Source organism: Chiloscyllium punctatum, chromosome 8 (genome assembly GCF_047496795.1).
Source record: "Chiloscyllium punctatum isolate Juve2018m chromosome 8, sChiPun1.3, whole genome shotgun sequence".
Taxonomy (NCBI): domain Eukaryota; kingdom Metazoa; phylum Chordata; class Chondrichthyes; order Orectolobiformes; family Hemiscylliidae; genus Chiloscyllium; species Chiloscyllium punctatum.
This window is the reverse complement of record NC_092746.1, coordinates 7,202,501-7,218,655: the sequence shown is the minus strand read 5'-3', so window position 1 is coordinate 7,218,655 and position 16,155 is coordinate 7,202,501. Positions and strand designations below refer to the sequence as shown.

At 40.7% G+C, this 16,155-nt stretch overlaps 1 protein-coding gene across 5 annotated transcripts in view; it reads left to right on the top strand.

Moving 5' to 3' along the window:
- The window catches only part of LOC140480360 (apoptosis regulator Bcl-2-like), a 274,492-nt gene that overhangs the window by 175,546 nt on the left and 82,791 nt on the right, over positions 1 to 16,155 (top strand). For 2 of the 5 annotated variants that reach the window (XM_072575122.1, XM_072575125.1), the window contains exon 3: positions 4,877 to 4,925. In XM_072575122.1, coding sequence (XP_072431223.1) covers positions 4,877 to 4,925 — 49 coding nt within the window. Of the gene's footprint in view, positions 1 to 4,876; positions 4,926 to 5,219; positions 5,240 to 5,584; positions 5,620 to 6,287; positions 8,327 to 16,155 lie in introns of those variants that run through there. The other 3 variants (XM_072575124.1, XM_072575123.1, XM_072575126.1) reach the window with 3 other exon arrangements.

The window sequence follows — 16,155 nt, the reverse complement described above, 5'->3', positions numbered from 1 at the left end:
CCTTTTAATGAAAGAAGATTGGGACAGAGGTACTGAGCAGTCTGCTCAAAGTCAACAGAGTAACAGTCTATGAGGCCTTGTTTTGAGAGTTGGAACAATAGACGCAGCCTCAATGGGTGGGGTCAAGCTCCCACAGAACAAAGATGTTTAGTTTTTGCTTTCAGCAGTTGTTGGGGTCTTGAAGCTGGATTAGATGAGATTAGATCCTCTACAGTTTACAAACAGGCCGTTCAGCCCAACACGTCTACACCGACCCTCTGAAGAGTAACCCACCCAGACCCATTCTGCTGTGACTAATCCACCGAACACTGTGGGCAATTTAGCATGGCCAATTCACCTGACCTGCACATCTTTGGATTGTGGGAAAAAACCTGAGCACCCGGAGGAAACCCACGCAGGCATGGGGAGAATGTGCAAATGCCACACAGATGGTTGCCCGAGGTTGGAATCGAAACTGGTCCCTGGCGCTGTGAGGCAGCAGTGCTAACTACTGAGCCACTGTGCCACCCCTTTGTAGAAGCTCTTATTCCCGTCTCTGTTACAGTTAAAAGTCGGGGTGCTCTTCCTGCCAATTGATCAGAGTTTAGCACTATCTGTGAGGATGATGGGTAAGGATGGCAAGAGTCAGGAACCCTGGACGCCAAGAGATATTGAAAGTTTAGTCAAAAACAGAAAATGAAGCATAAATAAGGTTTAGGAAACTGGAATTAAGCAAGGCACTTGCAGAATAGAAAGAAAGCAGGAAATAACTTAAGCAAGGAATTAGGAGGGCTAAACGGGACAATGAAATGTGCTTGGCAAGTAGAATTAAGGCGAATCCCAAAGCATTTTATACATATATTAGAAACGAGGGTAGCTAGGGAAAGGCTAGGTATATGCCTTGCTCTGTCTCTGATTTATAGGTCCTTGTTTGCTATGATCTGTTCTGTACTACTCGCAAAACAAAACTTTTCACTGAACCTAATTACATGTGATGATAAATCAGGTCCACTCAAGGACAAAGGAAGTGTGTTGTGTCATACCAGAGAATGTGGGTGAAATCCTTAATGAGTAGTTTGCATCAATATTCACCAGGGAGAAGAACATGAATGTTGGTAAGATTAGGAAGGGGTATATCGATATTCAGAAGGAGGTGGTGTTGGGCTATCTTGAAAAATATCAAGGTAGATAAGTCCCTAGGGCCTATCTCAGGATGCTGAAGGAAGCGAGGGAAGAGATTGCTGGGGCCTTGACAGATCTTTGTGTCCTCTTTAGCCACAGGTGAGGTCCGAGAAGACTGGCAGATAGCCAATGTTTTTCCTTTTGTGTAGGAAGGGCAACAGGGATAATATTGGAATTTAAGCCAGTGAGCTTTCCATCAGTGGTAGGGAACTTCTTGGACAAGATTTGAAGAGACCGGATTTACTCACCTTTGGAAAAGAATAGATTTATTAGGGGCAGTCAACATGATGTTGTGCAGGGGAGACTTTGTCTCTCAAACTTGCTTGAGTTCTTTGGGAAAGGAACAAAGATGATTGAGGGTAGGGCAGTGGATGCTGTCTACATGGAATTTACTAAAGCATTTGATAAGGTTGCCCTTGATAAGCTGATCTAGAAGATTGAGTCATGTGGGATACACGGTCAGTTGGTAAGTTGCATTGAAAGTTGGCTTGGTCAGAGAGGACAGAGGGTAGTTGTGGAGGGGTATTTTTCTGATTGAAGGTCAGTGAACACCAATATTGTTCTGCAAGGATAAGTGCTGGGTCATCCTTTGTAAAAATTACTTAGATGAAAATGTAGGTGGTCTGATTAGCAGGTTTGCAAATGACATGAAAATTGGTGGAGTTGTGGATAGTGAGGAGGTTGTCTGAGGATACAGCAGGATATAGAGAAGTTGGAAAGTTGGGAGGAAAAATGGCAGATGGAGTTTAATCCAGACAAGTGTGAGATGATATATTTTTCCAAGTGTGAGGTCAAATACAAGATCCTTGCATTATCAGGAGAATGTGGTGGCTTGGGAGAGACTGCAAAAGAGATTTGCTAGGATATTGCCTTGTGTGGAGTGGATTAGCTTCAAGGAGAGGTTGGACAAACTTGGATTGTTTTCATTTGATCATCAGATGCTGAGGAGTGACCTAATTGAAGCATTTAATATTGAGAGGCATGCATAGGGTGATAAAATTGAAAGGGTGGAGAGTCAGAGTTGTTCCCAGGATGGAAATGTCAAATACTAAAGGCTTAAGCTGAGAGGGGAAAAGTTTAGAGGAGATGTGCACAGAGAGTTTTTGACACAGGTTGGTAGGTTACTGGAACATGATGCCAGGGAAGGTGGTAGAACCAGGCCCAATAACAATGTTTAAGAGGCATTCAGACAGACCCATGAACAGGCAGGGAATAGAGGAACACAGACCATGTGCAGGCAGGTTGGATTAGTTTGGTATGGCACCATGGTCAGCACAGACATGGTGGGCAGAAAGGCCTATTACAGTGCTTTAATATTCTATATTCTATCACTTCCACCTTCTGTACTTTCCTTTCTGGCCTGAGGAAGACATCCTGGGATTTTCCCAGTCGTCCTTTCTCATCCCTAGCTACTTGCATTTCTTTTCACCCTCACACTTTCTATATTTCTTGTGGGGTTTGAGAGCATAGTGGTTTGGTGACCAACTGATCCACAGCCATCTTGGCTCCTTGTCTTTCTTCTCCAACCGTCCATTTTTCTGTGGAAGGCCATATGATAGGAGGGAATGAGTTTTTATATTCCCCCAGGAGAGTCAACCCGTCAGCAGTTTCATAAATAATCTCTATCTTTAATGCCCAGATTCACTGTTCAAATTATTTTGCTTTGTGCTCCTAAGTTCTACACAAGTATTTCCAGATATTCTGAAGTTTCTCCATATCACTCTACTCCCTGACCAGTTCATATGTCTGTCTAAATATCAGGGGCCAAATAGTATACACTACAATAGCCCTTTATTTCCCCCAGCTGACATTGAAGCTTCCTTGGAAAGAAAGGTGTAAATTTCACAAGCTTTGACGAGCAACTTGCTTTGTATGGCCAATGGCCATGTCCTCTGCTAAGCAATCTTTACAATAGAAATGAAATGTGCTATGGCATCCCTTTCACTACATTTTGGGAGGGCTTAAACAAAATTAAACATGTCCCCACTTGGTCTTGAATTTGACTCATACCTTTTCTCTTAAGTATGAACTCTGGAGTCAGAGACCTCTTCAGCTCTAGCCTTTTAAGCTGATATTCTATCTCTCTCTCTCTCTCTCTGTCATTTCCCCTAGTTCTAAATACTTAAGTTTGTATTCTTTTTCCTCTGAATTGCGTTTGCTCTTTTATTTTACTAATACCTGGAGAACTTATTTTGTTCAAGTTCTTTTAACACCGATTCCTCTTTGCTGTTCAAACTGCTTTGTCTGCGATTGAGTTCTCACTAACTCCATCGATTCACCATTTGGTGTTTGTTGCTATTTTTCCAGTTCCAAGTGTTGTGCCACCACCTGAATGGTATTGGTTTTTACAGCTTTAACTTTTACCTCTCACCATAACCCCTCTGCCAATTCAATTCGCCCAAGCCAGGTTATCCTTTGCAAATCGTTTAGGTTTACATTTTTCCTGCCCAGAAAAGATTTAGAAACTACTAAAGCCATGTTGATATACTAATGCAGAAGAATCCTGGTGTATTTAATGTATCCCTATCCAATTATTAATTTCCCACTTCCAATTAAATGTTGCTAGGTAGCCTGTTGCAAACTCCCATCTTCCTGTAATGACTGAGGCTGGAGGTTTGTACTGTCAACCTGGACTCACCAACCCATAGGTCACAACATAAAATGTATGCACATTTTCCTTATTAAGCTGACCGTTTACATACGAGCCGCAATAAAGCTGAGAATAATTTAATAAGTTATTCCTGCTTTAATCATAGTTGTACGTAAGCTGTGAACAGCAGGATTTATACAGGCAGGCCATGAAAAAGATAGAAATCCTTAATTTTATATGAGGGAGTTTGAAATTCTCCACTTTAGCCATGTCAAAGCAAGAATCTTCAATTTTAGCCATACAGCATGGCAAAAGCCTTCCACAGCGGCAATAAGTAGAATTACTGCTCTTGTTAAATAAAAATCTTTTAAGGGTGGCACAGTGGTTAGCACTGCTGCCTCAGCGCCAGAGACCCAGGTTCAATTCCCGCCTCAGGCAACTGTCTGTGTGGAGTTTGCATGTCCTCCCCGTGTCTGCGTGGGTTTCTTTCAGGTGCTCCGGTTTCCTCCCACAGCCCAAAGGTTTTCAGGTTAGGTGAACTGGCCATGCTAAATTGCCCGTAGTGTTAGGTGAAGGGGTAAATGTAGGGGAATGGGTCTGGGTGGGTTGCTCTTTGGAGGGTCAGTGTGGACTAGTTGGGCCGAAGGGCCTGTTTCCACCCTGTGTAAGTAATCTAATAAAAAACAATACATAATCACATTAGGAAGATATAGCAACAAAACTAATATTACCAAAAATGCCTTTATTGCAGAGTTGGGCTAGCAATATCTGAAATAAGTAATAGTTTCCAGACAGATAATTAGATAGAAAATCAAAAGCTGAACAATTAAATATACTTCTACTGTATACACAATTGGGACTATAATGCCAAAGCTCTCCAAGAACTGAAAGAAGCAGCAGATCCTTTTGAATAAGTACAGAAAGTCTTTGACATTTACTTCAATCACAGAACTAATACAAATCTTGAAAGACCCAGATTTAATTTGAGTTAAGCATCCAAGGGAATCAAACCATGTCTTAACTGATGATCTCTAAAGATTTAAAGGAGAAATGTGACACTGATGACTTTGTCAGAATTCATAATGGCTGGAATTGTGATAGGATTTCCTGATGTCTCTTTTTCAGATTTATGATTGTCCAAAAAGATCCAACCCAACAGAAAGTCCTTCAGATGGTGAGTGAATCAAAATTCAGAAGCAACAATGATCAGCCATAAGAGGAGATCATCATCTCCATCTATGTCATCCAGTGATTGTGTTTCTGTAATGGCTATCAGATATTTATTTCCATTTGCACCAGTCCATCTGTTCCAAATTTTAAATGTGTTCAGATATAAGTCCTTAGTTTTATCTTCTAATCTTATCCATTGATTTACTCTTGGATTTGTACTTTGTTTTCCTTCATGTCATGGTCCGTTTATCATTTCTCATATTAATGCCAATTTTAATCTTTTTTGCCCACTATTTAGTTTGAAGCCCTATCTGCCTCCCTATTGCTGTGGCTGAATCGAACACTGTTTCCAATGCATTTCAGGTGCAGACCATCCTAATATTATAGAACCCACTTTTCCCAGTACTGGTGCCAGTGCCCACAAACCGGAACCTACATCTACCGACATTGGCCGAAAGGACATGAATTCATTTCTTTAATCTGATTTACCCTGTGCCAATTTGCATGTATCTCATAATAATGTGAAAGTTATTATCTTTGAGGTTGTGCTTTTTAAATTTGCTACCTAGCTTCTTAATTTAACTATGCTAAATCTCTTTCCTATCCCACCTATATTTTTGTTATCTCTATGGATCACAAGCCTGGATTCTTTCTCTCCCACAGTATGTTCTGCTTCTGCCTGAATCTGATAGAAGTGGCACTGGTCAGGAAGCACAGCTTTCTGGATTCTCCCTCTTTCTCACAGTGAAAGTGTGAATCCCTCACAGTGTACTGTTGCCTATTCTACTACATTCTTTTTGCTCTCCATAATTGAATGGCTTTGTGTACCACGTTGTTTTGGTCAGTTAGCTCATCCACACTGCATCCGAAGAATGTGAATGAACTTCAACCTTGTGGAACAGTTGTAAAGGTGGAGGCTCCTGCACTGCTTCCCTCCACCTCCTGTTATTTGCACTCTGTTCCCTGCTCAGTGACCAACGTCTGAGATGTGTTGAAGTGACTGTAATTCAGCCTCCAGCTCAAACTCTTGATCGAAAACTGCTTGAACTGCAAACACTTTAAATGTATTTGCCTTGGATTCAGTTGACATCCAGGAGCAATCAAATTTTGCAATTGTAACATATCATCTGCCCTACTAATTTGATTGTCTTAATTAAGTAATTCATTGTTTTATTGATTATTAAATAGATTGATCTCTCTACAGTATTACTTAATGTGCTAAGTTAAAAGGTAGTATCTGTACACTTTACCACAAAAGGATAAGATAAACAATGAAATCATTAATTTCTTTCTTCGCTTCTGATAGTATCTCTTAAGTAATTACAAGTGAGGTGATTTTTAAAATAATAATTCTTCTCAATATCAGCATTTTACAGATTGTCCTGAACAGCAGTTACTTACCAGTCAATCAACTCAACTTTCCTGTGATACCACTGTTCCCCGTTTCTTGGAATCTGCCTGTCTTTGGAGTCTCTCACCCGTTCCTGCTGTTGCTGTCTGCCTGTCTTGTGACCCTTCTCTTACCTATGCTGCCTATGTCAATATGTTTGACAATTCTTTTAGCTAAACTATCCAAAAGTATGACTCAATGTAAATTGTAGATTTTAGGAGATGTCCTTGGTAAAACAGTGAAGATTGTGGACTGTGAAAACATAATTTGCGAGACATTTTTTGCAACAGTTTAGCATTTTGGGAAAGCAAATCTTAGCAGGACTTATACACCTTAATGGTAAGGTTCTAGGGAGTGTTGCTGAACAAAGAGACCTTGGAGTGCAGGTTCATAGCTCCCTTGAAAGTGGATTCGCAGGTAGATAGGATAGTGAAGAAGGTGTTTGGTATGCTTTCCTTTATTGGTTAGAGCATTGAGTACAGGAGTTGAGAGGTCATGTTACGGCTGTACAGGACATTGGTTGGAATATTGCGTGCAATTCTGGCCTCCTTCCTATCGGAAAAATGTTGTAAGAAAGGGTTCAGAAAGCATTTCCAAGGATGTTGCCAGGGTTGGAGGATCTGAGCTATGGGAAGAGGCTGAACAGGCTGGGGCTGTTTTCCCTGGAGCGTCGGAGGCTGAGGGGTGACCTTACAGAGGTTTACAAAATTATGAGGGGCATGGATAGGGTAAATAGGCAAAGTCTTTTCCCTGAGTCCAGAACTAGAGGGCATAGGTGAGAGGGGAAAGATATAAAAGAGACCTAAGGGGCAACTTTTTCACGCAGAGGGTGGTACATGTATGGAATGAACTGCCAGAGGATGTGGTGGAGGCTGGTACAATTGCAACATTTAAGAGGCATTTGGATGGGTATATGAATAGGGAAGGTTGGGAGGGATACGGGCCGGGTGCTGGCAGGTGGGACTAGATTGGATTGGGATATCTGGTCGGCATGGACAGGTTGGACCGCAGGGTCTGTTTCCGTGCTGTACATCTCTATGACTCTATTTGGGATTGTCTCGGCCCTGGAGATTTTTCAATGGACTATGTCTAATATTCTAAAGGTCTTCATAGAGTTGTATGCATCATGCACAATATATTGATAAATGGAGAAACACTTGAGAAGTGTGAACAGAGTTTATGCAATCCTGAAGCACTGACCAGCAGAAAGGCTCATCCTTAATAAAAATGAATTCTCCAAATAATCTATTGGATTCCTAACCTTTCCAAATTCAATCCAGGGTCTCCAAAGGTTCTTTGGTATGACAAGTAGCAAAAATGTTTACTTCACTTTGAGTCAACTCCTTAAGAAGATACAAAGATGGTATCAGGGCGGTGGACTTTCAGACTAGCTCCTTGGTATGCACATGGTCACCTTGGTAAATGTAATATAGTTTCTTTTATCATGTGTAATGAGTTAATTAAGGAGAAGAAAAAAATTTGGGGAGACATAAAGCTAATGCATCTAAAATATTTAATCTGAGCTAGGAAGAGGCTCCACCAACTCGTGCATATCTTGTCAGAGATGTGGGAGAATATTTGGGAGAACATCAGGAAGATTTCTATTTTTAACAGGACCCAGGCTATCCAATTGAAAATGTTGGCACTCTTTCTCATTGTTTGTGATCATGCCACAAGCTTCACAAGTACTGGGATGCCTTAGCAAGTGTTTTGGAAGAGGTTTTGGAAACTGAGGTTAAATTGGATCCAGAGTCACTCCTCTTCGGTCTTCCAAATCTCCCGTTTTGGATGTGCATGGGAAGAAATTGTTTAATATTCTTTCACTTTGTGTGAGGAAGAACATTCTAATGAGCTGGGTGTTGGAGAATCCCCTTGGACTTTCAGGCTGGTGTAGATTACTTATGGAGCACATCCCCCTGGACTTCCTTATGAGTATGGTGCACCAGAAAACAAAACTGTTTTATTTAACATGACAGTCCTTTCTGATATATATAGATGCAGACTTGTCAGCTATATTGATCAGGGCCTTGGTGTAGTCATGAATATTATGTCTGGTGGTCTGGGGACGCCAAGTTGGGGGCGGGGGGGGGGGGGGGGGGGGGGGGGGAAGATTCCTGAATAAATACAGATTTGCTTATGAATGCTCCCAGTGGTGGGGAGCTTTGGTTGGATTGCACTGAGTGTGGTAACTTAATTAGATATAATTTAAATTACCTTGGTATAACTTGGTTTAATTTAATTTTTTTTTCTTTTTTTTCCTTTAGTTACTTATTGAATTGTAGTTTTTGTAGGGTTTTTTCTTCTCTCTCATTTCAGCAATTTGTGGAATAGAATAATAGTTTGTTGCCTGTTATTGTCATTATATTATAAAGTTTTTACACTATTTTGTAGTGATTTTGTAATTTTATAAAACTTTTGAATCCTTTTTCTTCATAAAAATATTTACAAAAAAAATGCATCATGTTACATTTCTCTATATTTAGGTTTCATCTCTCACTGGCACCACTTATCCCAGTCTGTTGAAGTCTTTTTAATGTTTAACACTGTCCACCAGATAGTGCACAATACAACGTGGTTCACCAATTGAAGTCCAGACCATTAATGTGAACAAAGAAAAGCAGGAGTCCTAAAACTGCCCCTGGACAACTTAGTCAAATATGATTTGCCCCTAACAAATCCATGCTAGTTTGCCTTAATTCCTCTACATTTGACCAAGTAACTGTTAATTTTGAGCTGGAGTCATGTTTCTGAAGGTATTTCTACCGCCAAAGTTGAACCGAATGGCCAGGAGTTTCTGGGTTTATCCTCACACACTTTTATAAATCAGAGTGTAACAGATAAAATTCTTCAATCCTCTTTCACCTTCTCCCTCCCCTATTTCAAGGGATGATTGAAAAGGTATGACCCATGAATCTGTAATTTGTCTTTTCTTCCCTCAATATCCTTAGATACATCTCATCTAGTCCTGGTGATGTATCAAAATTGCATACAATCACCCAATCTAATATCGTCTCTTTCACATTTTTTTTGAGCCCTGAGAAGGCTTTAATGTTCAAGTAAACACGATCATCCACTAACTTCTCCACCATTACCAACCAATGAATCAATGTTGACCATCCCTTGGAGGAAGCAGTGATGGGAAAAAAATGAAGACAAAATGCATTCTCAGTCAGGCATGGCAATGTCTGCTTCCAAAGGTTGCTTGTTAGAGGCTGACTGAGTCCAGAAAGACTCTTGTGAGACTGGATGTGCACCAGGTGGTGAGGGAACTAACAAGGACTTATCATGTGGAAACAAACTACTTGGCTTATTCTTCATCAGCTATCCCTGTGGAATAATGTCTATTCTGATAAGATTATTTATTGTTGTATATTGTGCAGATTTCTGCACCCGCAAGCCAAAAAAAAACACTTTTGGTCCTGAAAAGTGTCTGGCCCCCTGAAAGTAAGGACCTTCAAATTTTGAGCAACAGGAGAAGTTATCTGGTTCAATTTGCTCTAATGCAATAGCAACATTGAAGTATTTACCACTAACACAGTGCTACTTTCAAGTAGAGAAAGACATTCTGCACATCACATAAATTAAGATATGATATATGAGTTTCAGCACCAGTGTGATGCTAAGTATATAGGCCATAAGACCTAACACATTATCTCTTCTACTGTTCAGAACAAGCAAGATACTGACCAGGCCCAAACCACCCCTGCACTTGCAAAATGTGAAACCCAGTGTCCAACATTAGCTGTAATTTTGAAATTGGAATTATTATGATGGTCCTGTATCGTGATTAGAACATGGTTGGCCCTATGGACCTCATAGAATATGTGGTCCGTGATTGGGGCTATTAATCTGGTCCAATCGGGGAACCCAGGCTGACAGATAAAAAGGGGAATGTCCCAAGAGGTGGGTAAGGGCGGGCTGCCTTAGAGTGGTCGGAAGGTGGGAGGGACGGGGGCTAGCTGGGTCTGTATTGTCTGCACTTTTGTATGTAACAGTATTGTCTAATGTACAAATGTCATTGTCACTGTCTTGTCATATGTGGAACTGGGATTTGAAGTTTGACCTCCTCTCCCTGTAAAATGGTTGAACAGTAGAGTTTGGGGCCTAGCTTTGCTGCTCCTCTGTAAAATTGCTGTCTCTTGTGTACAACTGTAAATGTTTTTTGTAAACTGTTTTGTAATTTGTTTAATAAAATAAAAAAGGAGTGTCAGAGAGGCTGACACTCTGGCAGCTGACACTGAATGAAGCAGTACTAAAGTCCAGGACTGTTCATGTGTAAATGTGACACGGTGATGGATACCTGCCCTCTGTGAGGTTATTCCATCTGGAGTATGCAATGAATTACCTTGATAACCAGTTTAGGATGGTCAGTTGAGCTCACAGTGTAGTGCACTTGCATGTAATAGAAGCTACATCTATCAATAGACAGGGAACCCCTCTTTATGACAGAAAGAACATTTCTATGCATAGCATTCATTTCAACTCTATTCGTGACAACTATTCGCTGGCTCGTTCTCAGGGCAATGCCTTGACCAGAGTTAATCTGCCTGGTTTAAAAGTGAAACAAACCAAGGCTAACTGGTAAAGTTAGGATTAGCTGTCAATCAACATGAGCTGTGCATTCTCACTGGCAGTGCCTTTACTAATCTGAGTTCATGGGTGAACCAAATAGCACTCATCTTTTTCCCTAAATTGACGTCACCACGAATTGTCCTGATGATTGCAGGTTTGACAAGATGTATATTTTTTCAGCAATACTCAAATTCTGTAATACCAAATGACTCCTCATAGTATCCTCAGTTTTAAGGGCATCTGTTGTGAAGGTATAGGTATGTACTGCACCTTTTAAGAGACACTGGAAGCTGACATGGACTTAGAGGCACAGTGTGCTGAAAGAATTTAAAATGTAACATTTGACTATGAAACCAACAGTGCAGTAAAGTTACCATGATACAAAAACAAATTCAAATTCAGCCAATCGCTTTAAATTATGCCCCAGATACCAAAATCCAATCAAATTTGAATTTAGTGTTTTGATGACATCAAACCAATGAAATGATTTAATGTTTCAGGGTATAAAACCAAACATTTTGAACAGTTAGGGTGAGAGCTGCCAAGAAAACCAACAAGTATAGACTGCTAGCTGAATAGCTCTCTGAAAGATACCTGTTCATATGAAAGACCTGGGGAGCAAAAAATTGAAGAAAACATGACAGAGAAAAATCTGCAGAGGAAGGTACAAAGAGAAGATTTAACAGCTGACTGGTTTTGAAATTTGAATTTTCTTGTAAATCTTAATCGGAGTTTTTAAAATCAAATTCTTTAATTTAATCTTAACACTCGGGGTAAACCCCTCTACTAAGTTAAACCCAACACAGAGAAGCTCACGTCAGGCCATAATGTGTTACATTTTGAGAGGCAAAGAACTATCCCAGAGGTCACTACTTAAAGTAAAAATTAACAATTTTATTCTTTAAGTCCAAAAGAGAACATTAGACAACTATTTATAACTCATTTCTCTTAAACCCATATTTTACCTCCCACTCTATAATACTGGTCCAATAAAAACCCTGAATAAGATTTACAAAAAAAAGCGAATTTCAAAACCAGTTGAATCATCTTGTATCTTCCTCTATAGATTTTCCTCTGTCGTCTTTTCTTCAGTATTATGCTTCACAGGTTTTTCATATGAACAGGTAGCTTTCAGAGAGCTATTCAGCTAGCAGTTTGTATTTGTTGGTTTTCTTGGCAGTTCTCCCTCTAATGTCTGGTTTTAAACCCCAAAACATTGGATCATTTCATTGGTTTGATGTCATAAAAATACCAAACTCAAAATCAATTGGAGTTTGGTATCTGGGGCATAATTTAAACTGATTGACAAATCAAATTTGTTTTTGTATCATGGCAACTTATCTGCACTATTGGTTTCCCAGACAAATGTTGCATTTTAATTTCTTTCAGCACACTCTGTGCCTCTGTAAGTCTGTGCCAGCTTCCAGTCTCTCTCAAAAGTACAGTACATACCTACACGTTCATAACACATCTAAGTGGAGTTATTGCCTTTACAGCACTTACCTTAGGTGCAATGAGATCTGTATTTTTATACATATTGTATCTTTTTGCCAGTTTGAATGGATCTTAAAGAAATTGTAAATCACAGAGAAGCAGCTGCACTTTACCCAGACTAAAGAAATGAAGAAAAGCTGGGGTTGTTATTGTGCTCCTTGTGTAACCTGTATTAGTGCCAACTTGAGCATCCCCATGTAAATGTTGAATTTCATAAGGCCAACTTATTTACATAATGTTCATTTCCTTCTGATTATTAATACATGCTGTCAGTGTCAGGAGTAAACCAGAAAACTTCAACAGCTAGTAAAGTGCTGCTGGGCATTTTGCAAGCATGGTGAGGAAAATTAAAGGCACAGGCTCACAAAGATTAGATTCCCTACAGTATGGAAATAAGCCCTTCAGGCCAACAAGTCCACACCGACCTTCTGAAGAGTAATCCACCCAGACCCATTCCCCCATCCTATACTTACCCCTGATAAATGCACCTATCACTATGGGCAATTTAGCATGACCAATTCACCTGACTGGCACATCTTTGGATTGTGGGAGGAAACCAGAGCAAACCCATGTAGACATGGAGAGAAAGTGTAAACTTCACACAAATAGTCACCCAAGGCAGGAATCAAACCATAATTGGAGTTGTGTACCGACCTTCTAACAGTGGTCAGGAGCAGGCATGCAACATGTACCGGAAAATAGAGAAGGCATGTCAGAAAGGCAAGGTCATGGTGATCGTGGGAGACTTCAATATGCAGGTGGACTGGGTAAGTAATGTTGCCAGTGGATCCAAAGAAAGGGAATTCATGGAATGCTTACAGGATGGCTTTTTGGAACAGCTTGTCATGGAGTCCACAAGGGAGCAGGCTATTCTGGACCTAATGCTTTGCAATGAACCAGACTTTATAAAAGATCTTAAAGTAAGGGAACCCTTAAGAAGCAGCGATCATAATATGGTAGAGTTCAGTCTGCAGTTTGAAAGAGAAGGCAAAGTCGGATGTAATGGTGTTACAGTTAAATAAAGGTCATTATGAGGTAACGAGAGAGGAACTGACAAAAATAGACTGGAAGCAGAGGCTTGCAGGGAAGACAGTAGAGCAAAAATGGCAGGAGTTTGTGGATATAATTAAGGACACTGTACAGAGGTTCATCCCCAATAAAAGAAAGATTATCCAGGGAGGGATTAGACAGCCATGGCTGACAAAGGAAGTCAGGAAATGTATTAAAGAAAAAGAGAGATCCTGTAAAGTGGCCAAGAGCAGTGGGAAATCGGAAGATTGGGAAGGCTACAAAAACAAACAAAGGATAACAGAGAGTAATAAGAAAGGAGAGGATCAAATATGAAGGTAGGCTAGCCAGTAATATTAGAAATTATAGTAAAAGTTTCTTTCAATACATAAGAAACAAACGACAGACAAAAGTAGACATTGGGTCACTTCAAACTGAAGCTGGAAGCCTAGTGATGGGAGATAAGGAAATAGCAGGAGAACTTAACAAGTACTTTGCGTCAGTTTTCACAGTGGAAGACATGAGTAATATCCCAAAAATTAAAGGGAGTCGGGGGCTGAGTGGAGTATGGTTGTCATTACAAAAGAGCTAGTGCTAGAAAAGCTAAAAAGTCTTAAAAATGATAAATCTCCTGGCCCGGATGGGATACATCCTAGAGTTCTGAGAGAGGTGGCTGAGGAAATAGTGGAGGCATTGGTTGAGATCTTTCAAGAGTCACTGGAGTCACGGAAAGTCCCGGATGATTGGACGATCGCGGTTGTAACCCCATTGTTCAAGAAAGGATCAAGACAAAAGATGGAAAATTATAGGGCAATTAGCCTAACCTCGGTTGTTGGTAAAATTCTAGAATCCATCATTAAGGATGAGGTTTCTAAATTCTTAGAAGAGCAGAGTCTGATTAGAACAAGTCAACATGGATTTACTAAGGGGAGGTCATGCCTGACAAACCTGTTGGTATTCTTTGAAGAGGTGACAAGCAGGTTAGACCAGGGAAACCCAGTGGATGTGGTCTATCTAGACTTCCAAAAGGCCTTTGATAAGGTGCCTCACGGGAGTCTGCTGAGCAATGTGAGGGCCCATGGTGTTCGAGGTGAGCTACTGGGATGGATTGAGGATTGGCTGTCTGACAGAAGGCAGAGAGTTGGGATAAAAGGTTCTTTTTCAGAATGGCAGCCGGTGACGAGCGGTGTCCCACAGGGTTCAGTGTTGGGGCCACAGCTGTTCGCATTATATATTAATGATCTGGATGAAGGGACTGGGGGCATTCTAGCGAAGTTTGCCGATGATACGAAGATAGGTGGACAGGCAGGTAGTACTGAGGAAGTGGGGAGGCTGCAGAAGGATCTAGACAGTTTGGGAGAGTGGTCCAGGAAATGGCTGATAGAATTCAACGTGAACAAATGCGAGGTCTTGCACTTTGGAAAAAAGAATAAAAGCACAGACTACTTTCTAAACGGTGAGAAAATTCGTAAAACCAAAGTACAAAGGGATCTGGGAGTGCTAGTCGAGGATTCTCTAAAGGTCAACATGCAGGTTGAGTCTGTGATTAAGAAAGCGAATGCGATGTTGTCACTTATCTCAAGTGGGTTGGAATATAAAAACACCATTGTGCTACTGAGACTTTATAAAGCTCTGGTTAGGCCCCATTTGGAGTACTGTGTCCAGTTTTGGTCCCCACACCTCAGGAAGGACATACTGGCACTGGAACGTGTCCAGCGGACATTCACACGGATGATCCCTGGAATGGTAGGTCTAACATATTAGGAATGGCTGAGGATCTTGGGATTGTATTCATTGGAGTTTAGAAGATTAAGGGGAGACTTAATAGAGACGTACAAGATAATACATGGCTTGGAAAGGGTGGATGCTAGGAAATTGTTTCCGTTAGGTGGGAAGACTAGGACCCATGGACACAGCCTTAGAATTAGAGGGGGTAAATTCAGAACAGAAATGCGGAGACATTTCTTCAGCCAGAGAGTGGTGGGCCTGTGAAATTCATTGCCGCAGAGTGCAGTGGAGGCCGGGACGCTAAATGTCTTCAAGGCAGAGATTGATAGATTCTTGTTGTCTTGGGGAATTAAGGGCTTCGGGGAAAATGCGGGTAAGTGGAGTTGAAGTGCCCAGCAGCCATGATTGAATGGCGGAGTGGACTCGATGGGCCGAATGGCCTTACTTCCACTCCTATGTCTTATGGTCTAAACCCAGATTCCTCGTATTGTGAGGCAGAAGTGCTAACCACTGAGCCACCATGCCATCCCAAGTGTGGTAGGTGGTGAAGTAGTGACTTTGGGGTCAAGAGAATTCAGGTGGGGTTGATGCAGTCCTAAGATTAGGTTGGAAGTGAATAGTCTTGTTTGTGGATATGATATGTGATATGGAGCTGAGCTTTAGGTTGAATTGAACTCCAAAGTCATATTCCCTTCAAGATAACTGTGCTGGGGTAAAAACCAAACATGAGGTTTCAGGAGAAATTAATGTGTATCTTAGGAAATGACAACATTTTCAAGAAAGGGAGATTAAAGTTGTAAGAATAAGAATCTGATGGATCAGGGAGAGGAAGGTTGAGGAATATAATTATGATGGAAGTTTCGAAGGAAAGGATCAGGAATAGCAACTAATAATGTCAGCAAGCATTAGACTTTAAAATGTAGCTAACTGTTGAAAGGTAACATTACATGAATGATTTGAATATGCATGTTCACATATTTATTAGATAGTAAATATATCTGTTCATATTAGATCTGCAAACTACTGATATCTTGTCATGCTG